The 10,782-nt window shown below is 35.6% G+C and overlaps 1 protein-coding gene across 2 annotated transcripts; it reads right to left on the minus strand.

Moving 5' to 3' along the window:
- Window positions 1–1,616: 1,616 nt before the first annotated feature.
- LOC135686109 (uncharacterized) lies at window positions 1,617–10,026 on the minus strand. Of its 2 annotated transcripts, none has more exons than XM_089108958.1 (3): window positions 9,873–10,026; window positions 4,142–4,404; window positions 1,617–2,092 (listed from the first exon to the last, which is right to left on the minus strand). In XM_089108958.1, the coding sequence occupies exons 2-3, from the start codon at window positions 4,393–4,395 to the stop codon at window positions 1,969–1,971; spliced, it is 378 nt and encodes a 125-aa protein (XP_088965084.1). In that variant the 5' UTR covers window positions 4,396–4,404; window positions 9,873–10,026; the 3' UTR covers window positions 1,617–1,968. The 2 variants fall into 2 exon arrangements, with proteins under 2 accessions (XP_088965084.1, XP_088965085.1); XM_089108959.1 differs by having other exon boundaries at window positions 4,142–4,401; window positions 9,873–9,958.
- Window positions 10,027–10,782: the final 756 nt, after the last annotated feature.

Here is a 10,782-nt window from a genome sequence, read left to right on the forward strand (position 1 = left end):
CAGGAAAGATATGTCCATAGTAAAATGTTCTTACATTCTTAAACTTTTACAGTTCTTCAGCCTTACTTTTTCTCAGACCTTTTTCTACCTTTTGGCAAAATTTGACGCTTTTGAAATTGTTTTATAAAAGAAAAAGAGTGTTTATTTTGATGGATTTTAAATGAACACAAGTAGAAATAGTGCCATTGTGAGCTTTCATCAAATTATTCTAATTAAAAGAGAAATTTGAAATAGCTCAAAATTTGGGCAGCAATTCATGGATAAAATCAAATATTTGGCAGTTCTAGGTGAAATAGGAGCAAAAACTCATTCCCAAATTAAGTATTTTCAATTCACTATACAAATAGGCCATGAGGGTATACTGCTATTCAATAACTTTTCAAAGGAACTTTCTCTATCACTTATAAGTGGAGAAAAAATCTGTCAGTTTTAGTTCACTTAGCAAAAAACGGCGAATGTGCTATATTCACAGCCTAATGGGAGCGCGTTTGGTCACTAAACTTCAGGAAAGTATCTTATAGCAAGTATCATGCAATTTTGATACGTTCTTTAGCTAAAGAAATTTTTGTGTCTTGAAATAAGATACTCATCTTTATCAGTAGCAGATTCTTGCTATAAAATAATCAATTTCGGCAATAACCGTATCTTTATAAAAGGAACTTTTCTCGGGTGTCTTGCCTGAATGAATGAATCAGGAAGAGAGGGGCTGCTTGGGCTCCTTTTTACCCTAAGCAATAGATCTAAAATGCATTTAATATGAATATAAAATTTTGTCACTTACTTCCAATTTTTATTCGTAAAGCATTGCTAGACTTTTTCAGTACAGATATGATTTGTAATTACTAAAGTTATTAATGCTATTAGTGTCATGTTTATAAAAGTCCTAGTTTAAATAGAGACAGTTTGACTAGCAGCAGACCCCTCCTTGCTTGCGGGCCTAGTGACAATCAACCCCTTATCCCCCTCTTGTTGGATCTGAAGGGATCTTGTTTGAAGTCCACATCTACAAGCATGTCCTTGAGGGAGGGGGAATGGGTGTTTTCGCGTATCTTTAGCACTTCGAATAACAATACCAATGTGCTGAAGTGCTGCTTTTAGAAACACAATTATGTCACAAAACATCAAATAAAACCTAATGTCTCACAAAGATTTCCTTATTTTATTTATCAATTGAACAAGAGACGGGTGCCTAATCGTTGAAAGAATCAATTCAATCCAATCATTCAAATAATCATTTTCGAACAGTTTCATAAGGATGATCGTTATCTTAACTTGTTGGTTATCTTAGCGCACGTTTTCTTGCTTGTATTGGCACTTATTCCCATCTGCCATTCAGCCCATTAAGTGTCTGTTGGTTCACTTCAAACTTTTGTTATCCTTTCGACCTCTCAAAATTTTGTTTTCAAATTTTTACCTGAATTTGCGCGATTTGCTGTCAATTTTGATGACCTATTTAATTCTAGGAGGCTACAGCCCAGCATGAATGGAAAACAAATTTTTAATAACTTCTAGCTCATGAAATTTTGAGCTGTTTAGGTTCATTAACATACTGCTTTGGATCGGTAATCATTCAGTTATATCTAAATGTAAGGATTGAAACAAAAATGGCACAAAACTGAATCATTGCTATACACCAATCAATATTATGTACAAAGGAAGAACGCTTCACAAAATTGATCAGCCTTGCTTTAAAAGAGAGTGTATAAGTATTGCTCTAACAAATACATTGATATATCAAGCACAAAGACGAAAGAAAATTAGCAAATGCCTACAGCTAGTGATACACAAATTGCTCACTGTAAAAAGGTTGCTTGAATAAAACTGAATACGATAAAATCAGTTAATGTTAATATTTCAATGTTAAGCTTTTAAAACGAAATCTCTACACTGCATAGAAATATCAAATCAAGTTTGACCGTGGAGAATACCCCTAGACTGTTAATTTGAACCTGGGTTACAGATATTCAACTAGCAAAAATCGAAACATTCATTTTTGGCATTCAGGCAAAGAATGTGTGATTCTTCCGAATCAGATATAGTGATGCATTGCTGGTAGAATCCGTAACATTTCTTCTGGCATTGTCTGACGTTACTGTAAAGTTAAAGATATAAATTAAAAATTTCTAGATTAAAACAAATCTGAGACATAGAAAATGTTATCGAGATGCTTACGAATCGGAGAATGACACAGGGGTCATCTCCTCAGATGAAAAGGGCCCTTATTCTTGGAGGGTGTTCCGCATTGTACTCGTGTTCCTTGCATCTTCAGCATAAAGCATTGCCATCCTAATGTTTGTTATATTTTAGGTTGATTCTTCTACTATGTCAACAGAGATGATTCCGTACAAACTTTATGTGAGCTTGAAAAATCACAAACTCGATCACGTGCCTGTTCATAGTTTAAAATGTAAGTAAATCTTCAGCCGCTAAATGCTGGGAACCATAAAAACAATTAATGTTCTTTAGGGAGTGTAGCTCAACATGTTAAAGACCACAAGAACGCCTCGTATTAAGCTTTTTTGGGATAATTTAATAGAAAGGGCTAAGCCTCTTCAAGCCACTTGCTCCTGCGATCTCTGAGAGTGTGAAAAATGTATTTTTAAATGATTTCTTAACTATTTTATCCCCCTTCCTAGTTCGCTCTGTCAACGATTTCTAATCATTCTTCTCATTTCTTATTTTGGCGAACAGATGCAACAGCTATGATTAGTTTTCACATTTTTGGCGGAAATATCTCGGCATCTTTCGACATCTTGTGGATTAACGTGGCACGAACATCTGCTTCTTACACCCTCTGAAATTGCGCGCTTTAAAATAAGACTTTGGAGATATCGCTTCTCAAAGCTGACAATTAGCCTTGACAAATACCCAATCATGTGTTACATCATTTTGATAAACCAACGTTTGATAACTCCAAGCTCAAATTATTCACTGATTATAGCCAAAATATGATCCGGTAAATGAATGGAGGCATGAAAAACTTGATTCGGGTAGTTGATTTGTTAATCAAAAATCAAAAAGGAGACAGAAATCTTTATTAGTTAAAGATTTTGGATGAAACTTTAAGGATGTTTTTAGAGCGATTGAAGAAGCTGGAAGAGAATTCATGAAGACTTTTTGTTATTGGATACTGTGGTGAATAAAGAAGTTTTTAGCTTTACTAACAATGGCACTGCCCTTGAAAAAGCAAAATAACATTGTATTTTAATAAAAAAGTACTTTCTCTCTCTCTCTCTCTCTCTCTCTCTCTCTCTCTCTCTCTCTCTCTCTCTCTCTCTCTCTCTCTGTCCTCTCTCTTTTATTCTTGGCACGTAATATAGGGTGGCAAGAATTACTTACTTTTTGTGAGACTTGTTAAGGCATGTGAAATTTTCAACTTGTTGATATTTTCAACGAATGCATTATACATTTCCGGATTATGCAAATGTTTAATGGTCTTCAAAAGGTTACTGTATCTCAGTCAACCTTCAAAGCTCATTGATAGAATCCGTGTGAAAGTATAAATATTACATGAAAAGATCAGATATTGGTGAAAAAGATTAGCGTTCTGTGCGCAAATTTGTGTCAGTCTGGTTTGAAGCAAGTTGATAGCTACAGAAAATTGGCCTAAATCAAGGCTCGAGGCTCCTATAGTAAACAACAGGGTATCGACAATGAAAAGCCAGTAATAAAGCGATATTATGAAGCAGATATCTTAAAGCAGGGCCCGTGTCACGAATTTGAAAGTGGGAGAGGGGGCCAAGGCAGGCAAAAGATGGAGGCCAAGGCTTCTTCTCCCCTTTGCTGCAGCTTTAAAACTACTTGCTTCGCAAAAAAGTGGGGGCCATGGCCACCCCACCCCCCGGTGGCACGGGCCCTGATAAGCAATATTGGGTCGAATATCAAAATGATGAATGACTTCGAGCTTTATCAGGCTTTTTAGTGCTATTGGACATAAGAAATGAAAGCTGTTCCAAATAAAAGAACCTGTAAAATGCAGTTAGATACAAATTGCAAAGTATTTGCTACCTAATAAACTTTTACCCTTTGTGGTTAACTAGTTAACTCCCAAAGCGTATCTTAAGGAGTATTTTTAAGTTCTGCAATAATCATACATATTTTCACTCGAGGTAATGAACTTTGTAAAAAAGACAAAAATTACCTTTTATCGTTGACGCTCCTTAGTGCTTCCTTTCGACATGCACGCCCACATTCTTTGTAGACCTGGTAACACTTTTTTTGTGACTCTCCCATTTTCAAGCAGTCATCAAATACCAATGGACATCTCCAATAGCAAGGAACACCAGGCTCATAATCATTGCTATCTGTTGATGTAGGCCAGCTATTCAACATATATACAAAGCTGATCATAATGACAGCCAGAATGCAGCTGCTTCGAGCGTAGATTCCCTCCATCGCTTTCTTCTAAAAATACGTGTAAAATTATCAATACCATAAAAAGAGATGTACCAGCTGCTAATGAAAGAAATCTATTGGGTTTGTTAAATTTAAAGTGAAAGACAAAAATATTGAACACATATATCAGTTTTGAGGCTAGTACTGCTGCAAAAACTGGTGCCCTGGCACAAAGGGACAAAAATCGGTCTAAAAAGGCAGAGAATTTAACGACATTCTAAAAAAACCGAAGAAGAGGAAAATAAGAAATGATCAATGTTTAAGAGACTTTTGGATACATAACTACGAAAAACGCTGGAAACAAAAAAGAGTCTGTGGCAAACCTCGACTAATAGAGATGAAGCCAAGATAGAAAGAAAGAGAAAGCTGCTATAAATTTGTTTTAGTCGCACTCAGTTATTTGTCACTTCGTAAATGAAATTCAAATGCCCGTCATTCAATAGCAGGATCAATTTCGTAATTTGTCTAAATTCTACATAAAAATGTTGGGGGAGGGGTAATATTTTGACGACATATTTTTTGTGATGTAATCCTATGATTATGAAACTTTCTTTGCGTAACCAAATGCTGGTCATGGGCGCTTGTTTGCTAGGTGCAAAAGTGGGCATCCTTGTTGGCAAAGGAGTGTTTCGTGCCAGTAGAAAGGGTGTGGCCTAAAAATGTTAATTTTGTTCCCTGCAGATCCTTGTGGCTGTTGCTGTCTTTCCCGTCATTACAGATCCTTAGAAAATTCCAAAAGTTCTTGCACTCCAGATAACATTTACATGTGTGATTCAATAGCGTGGCCAGGTTGTGAGTTTCTTCGTGAAGAATTGCAATTTTAATGAGTCAGGGTTGGTTGTCAACGTGCTTTAGAAAAAGAAAGAGATGTCTTTTTTATCAAAGTAAGCTGTATAGTGAATTAAATCGTTAATGCAAGAAGTATATTTTAGGTAGGGTATATCTTAGAGTGAGATAGAGAGAGGGGATTGACTATTCTGAGCTAGTAGAAGACTTTTGCTTTCTTCCTTCATTGCTTTACTGAACCTATCGTAGAGTGACATTCAGAAACATCTTCCGACGGAAAGATCATGCGTCTGTTTTTGTTTCTAAAGCCCTGGCAAAACGACTAAACATTTCATTAAACATTTCACACAACTTATGTTTAGTGAAATTACTCCCCAATTTTTAGGGTTTAACCCCCTGTTTCTCAGAAATGTCCCCTCACTTTGGTAACACTAAAATTCATAATCTACGCCCAAAACTACAGCAGAAAAATTTGGTTTGGTAAATTCTCCGCTCGGGTGACAATAGCCCCCTTCCAGCCTTTGGACTAAATGTTTAGTCGTTCTGCCAGGGCTCAACACTAAGCTTTTCATAGCCTATTTTTAACATTCTGACCACCCAGTAATTAATTGTATGTTTGAATGTCACAACCTACAACCAAAAATCTATTTTTTGAATAAAACCATTGTCAAAGACGAGCTTATGTAGATGTTCTCATTTTGTGGTACAGAATTTTTTGCACATCTGTAAACATTTACCCAAATAGTAAAACATCGAAGAGTTTAAGGTCACGCATTCATAGAAGCAAAGCAACATGGCAACAGTCTGGAGGTTCTTTCGGAAGAAAACGTTTTACATTATCTTCATTCCCCACACAACTGACACGTGCTTTATTCTGAAACCCGTACTGTTATTACGCACATATCTAGACATTTACAGGATTCTCACAGTTCATGACACGAGTAGCATTCTCTTCAAGAGAGAATGACTCTTTAAAAGCTTTGCACGAGGAAGATAAAAATTATTATTTCTGAAATACAATTTCTATTAAAAGCAAGTTTCAAAAGGGCTTCTTCGTTGCTTTTGTGTTTTTTCTAAAATGCAGCTGATTTTGGAAGTGATGGTTGATGATGACAATTCACCAACAAATTCAGATAAAAACACAGAAAAGAGAATCATTGCGACACTCAAAAGAACATATGACGAAATTGTCTGAGTCTAAAAGGTCAAGCTACTCAAGTGAGTATGCGCGGCAGAATTTATCAAAAAATTCTTGGTCCGAACCTGTTTGATATTTTGTTCGTCATTGACAATCAAAGAAAACAACCGGCCTGTTTTAAAAGATAAAAGTTCAGCGAAAGCAGCAAAAGAGCAATTTAGGACGATATCATAAAAATGGAGGGTTGAAAAAGCATCAGTAACTTTCCAATTCTGAGACTGGTGTGTTCTAGCTGCAAGAAGAACGGATCTACTCAGGGGCGGATTTAGGCAGCAATGATTGGGGGGGGAGGGGGTGTTAGACACTAATTTTGGTGCCACACCCTCAAGGTCACTGATAAATGATGAAAGCGCCCATTTTTAAAATTTGGCTTTTAACTGTGGCGTAGCCAGGTTTGGAAGATTGATAGGCCAAAGAGAAAAATATTTTTGCTGATCACAACCCTAAAAATTTGGGAAAAAACCCATTTTGCAAATGTGTTTGAAAAAGCCATGACATTTTTACGTGGCAATTTCCCTTTATTCAAAGTCATAGGTGGCTGCCCATATTTTACAATGTCTATTTCCTTCACAATTCCATTAACGTTTTTATCCCGAATTGTGTGAGGCGAGGAATCTCTACGTGTAAAAAGTGATTTTCCAAAGTTGTAATTAAATATCTAAAAAAATTAACAATATTCAAAAGTTTTAAACCAAGTCCGTTTTCCTTGGAGCAAAGTCCACGACAAGCATTTCAGAACCCAGTTTTTTAAGGATTGGACTGCTTCAGCATTTTAGTTTCTATTTTATCAGAAATGTCTCAAGCGCGTGAAAGACTTTTCTATAGAAACCCCAAAACGAGGGGAAATTACTGTACATCGAGGTTCTCCTGTGACCGAAGCAAGCAGTAGTAAAATTTTTGCGATTACTTGCGACGCTCGGTGGAATATTTGAGATTAACTTAAAATACATTTGAGAATACCCCCCCCCCCCCCCCGCTACGCTACTGATAAGAAGATAAGTACTGATAAAAAATAAAAAAAGTAAAATCTGGGCGTTAATTTGTTACTACTGACTACCAACAAAAGATTTTTACCGAACGAAACAAAATATACCGAAGGACACAGAACACCCCCTACACCCCCTCCCCCTGCTAAATCCGTCCCTGGATCTACTGTGATATTTATTGCAGGACAACCTTATATGGATACCGTGTCAAATTATTGTCATCCGTACTATGCTGGATTCTAATCCGAATCCACTTTCTTTTCCTGCGAGGCTATTTCTTCTTCAAGAGAAAAATCACAGTGACCAGTTTCCTTATAGCCTAATTAATTCTGGACTCTATAAGGTTGCTGTCAAACTACAGAAAACGAGACTGGAATGTGCTGGATAATCTCCCGAGCTGTAGATGCTTTTGGTGTATAAAACATGATGGTTCAAAGTTGCTTCTCAGTGTTTCACGCTTAATGCGATCGTCAGGCAAATGTACCTCGGAGTAGCAACTTAGAATCGTCCTGTTCTTTACAAGAAAAGCGTAAAAAGATTCTTATACAGTTAAATAGCAAAACGCAAGATTAGCTTTGTCTCTTGTTTAACTCACCTACACTTTTCTTTTCATAAGAACCAGATGATTTTGCCGAGGCTCAATGTTCTTATTCTTTTATAATCTGAGTCTCGGGTGTTCTTAGGATTTTTTTTCTTTTCTACCTTGATTTTTCTACGGCTACATGCTATCAATTGTTTCTTAGACCACTAAATATGAGTTTGCACGACATTTTTAGCAGAAGGGCGGTTGATTTGCTGATTAAACCTGCTCGGCTTGCAAAAATCTGAGAAAATGTTTAAAAAACCCAATGCTTTTTTCATTCAAATTTTTCATCTGAGGCTTGGCGAGTTCTTAATTCTATGACAAAGCCTTGGTGTTCCGAATAAGTGTGTCCTTACAAAAAGAGTGTTTTCGAACTGGTCTTTTCAAAGTTTGGGCCTGTCTTGAGGCACACGCAGAGTTCTAACTTACATCATACTGAAAAACTCCAAAGGTGAAAAGACCCTTTTGCGAAATCTTCTTTTTTGCAAGCTTGAGGAATCGGTTCTTCTGAGTGTTACTTTTTATACTGAGAGAGAAAGAGAAGAGGAGAGAAAGAAAACGCGTACCCACCTATAGTCAAATTTATTCTATTTTTTAACTCTTTCGACCGGCTTGCTTGTGAACTTTTTAGCGGGCTCGTTCGCCAACGGTTATGGCGAGCTGGTTGAAAGACAAATAAACAAGGGTCTACTGGCTTGGCGAGGTAAAACTCATAGAATTTGTACCATCATGAAGTGGCAGAAACGTTGCTTTGATAAAGATTAACGAGAAATTAGATAAAAAACTGTGCTCGTATAAAAAATAATCCCATACATTATACATGTTTTATTGAAGGCTAATTTGTCCGTTCATTGGTGTTGACAATCAGATTGTCCGGAGGAGTGGGGCTCTTTCTTAATTTATTTACAAATTTTACAAAATAACCCTGTAATTAAGCAAGAAGTTTTATAATGGAATACCAAGCATAGTCATATATCCATTTCATCATTTTTTGGTTTCTTTTTCTAAAAACTTTGATTTAGTTGTTATTCTTTGAAACAGGCAATAATTTACAAATAGAACAACTTGCAGTCCTCGATTACAAGCTTTTCCTATCCGTGGACTTAAAAAAACTGTCTTCGTAAAGAGCTTTTTAAGAGAAAAGCAAAACTACATTCATATGTTTTGTGATAGTAGGACTGATAGTGTTCTTGCCAAAACGTGAATGATGATGGAATATATGAAAGTTTAATTTAATCTTCCTAACCTTTATGTCATAGATTTATAAATAAGCCAAAGATGTCATGATTAGGTTTTGTAAAATATACAGAGAATGTTTTCATCCTTTTTGGACCTTCGAATAAGAATATTGTCTTTCTTTGCTTTGATAATATAAATATGTCCAATAAAATATTTTCTAACATAGTCTTGTATTTGATGGTTTTTATATTTCATTTTTAGATGTCGGAAAATTTTCTTTCATGATTAGTTTCCTAGCATTATAATAGTTTTAAAAAGGAATTCCACAGCAAGCATAACCGCCAGAAAATATAAAATGGCTCAACGAAAGCAAGATAGCACAATTGCTAAAATAATATAGCAAAATATATACAAGGTAGATAAATGTATTAATATGAAAAGTTTTTATTAGAAATTCTAGACGGATTGGTCTTAATTCGCAGAAAAAATTACCACCTGTACTCAAAAGTAGCTTCTTCATAATAATTAAAAATTATTTTTCGTTGATTTTTCTATATCTTGGTCTATGAGAAAAAAATTCGACGATAAACTGGCTTTAAAAACTTCCTTCGTCTTGAAATTTTTAAGAAATTTTGAGGTCCTCGTTATGAATTGGGATAAAACTGTGGATAAAGTAATTAGAAAAGTTTTAGAATAAAAGATTTAAAATAAATTGAAATGCAATGTAATGATAACTTTGCTCTACCTTGTGTTTATTTGATACTTCTGATTTCTTGCTTGATTGCTCACTTTCTCGTCTTCAAGCAGTGTCTGCTGTGGCTGCCAGTGTGACAGTAGGTAGCCTTACAAAGTTTATATACTGTTTCAGATACAGGGGGTCACTAGGAACTTCTCAACACCACCTGCCTATAAACACCCAATGAACCTGACGACAAAATACACTAGCCTGACAACAAAAAGATTTGCAAGTAAAAACGGCTCCGGTAATCAAGCATTTCCTCGTTTTGATTCGTACATAATCATAGCTATTACACCATCAATTAATTATTAGATAATAATAAGATTAATCATAGAACGTAAAAAGTAAGCAAGAAGGCTATCAGCACGTGGAACGATCCTTTGTCTAAGCAAATTGTAAGACAGAAATATTACCACATAGGACATGAAATTTTAATCAATTGCGTTTGTTTTTAAGATTGTTCATACTTTCTGTTGTCAGTCATCCTAGTCTTCTTATTCTTATAACGGAAATTCTCAGCAAAACAGCAAGCAAAGCTTGTATCTTTAGGCTGCTTTTCATTTGCTCATTCCAGTCGCCTACTAAAGAAGATTTTAATTTGGCGAGATTGGGGATGAACAAATAAAGCGATTCCAGGCCTTTGGGCCTAATTGACGCACGATTTGCTTTGAGTTCCTTTGCTTATTCAGAGGCTAGAGAATGATTTGACATAAATCATTTGTTTTTAATGTATGATGAATTTTTTAAAACGGCGATATCATTTGAGCGAGCTTTTCAACATTATTACGTTACAAAATTTACTGTATCTTCCACAAACAGTTAGACTCCATGATTCCTTCCATGATATCTTCCATGATTCTAGTAAAATTTAATAGATATACTTGTCATATTTCATTATCATGATAACTGTTGTTTA

Source organism: Rhopilema esculentum, chromosome 6 (assembly GCF_057945365.1).
Source record: "Rhopilema esculentum isolate cy_ngs chromosome 6, ASM5794536v1, whole genome shotgun sequence".
Lineage (NCBI taxonomy): Eukaryota > Metazoa > Cnidaria > Scyphozoa > Rhizostomeae > Rhizostomatidae > Rhopilema > Rhopilema esculentum.

Bases quoted from the DNA above. Each gene is read 5' to 3' on its own strand.
- LOC135686109 (XM_089108958.1), bottom strand. From the start codon at position 4,395: ATGGAGGGAATCTACGCTCGAAGCAGCTGCATTCTGGCTGTCATTATG. The intron at 2,093-4,141 runs GTAATTTTTGTC...TTAACTTTACAG, and splicing joins AGGAGCGTCAACGATAAAAG to TAACGTCAGACAATGCCAGA.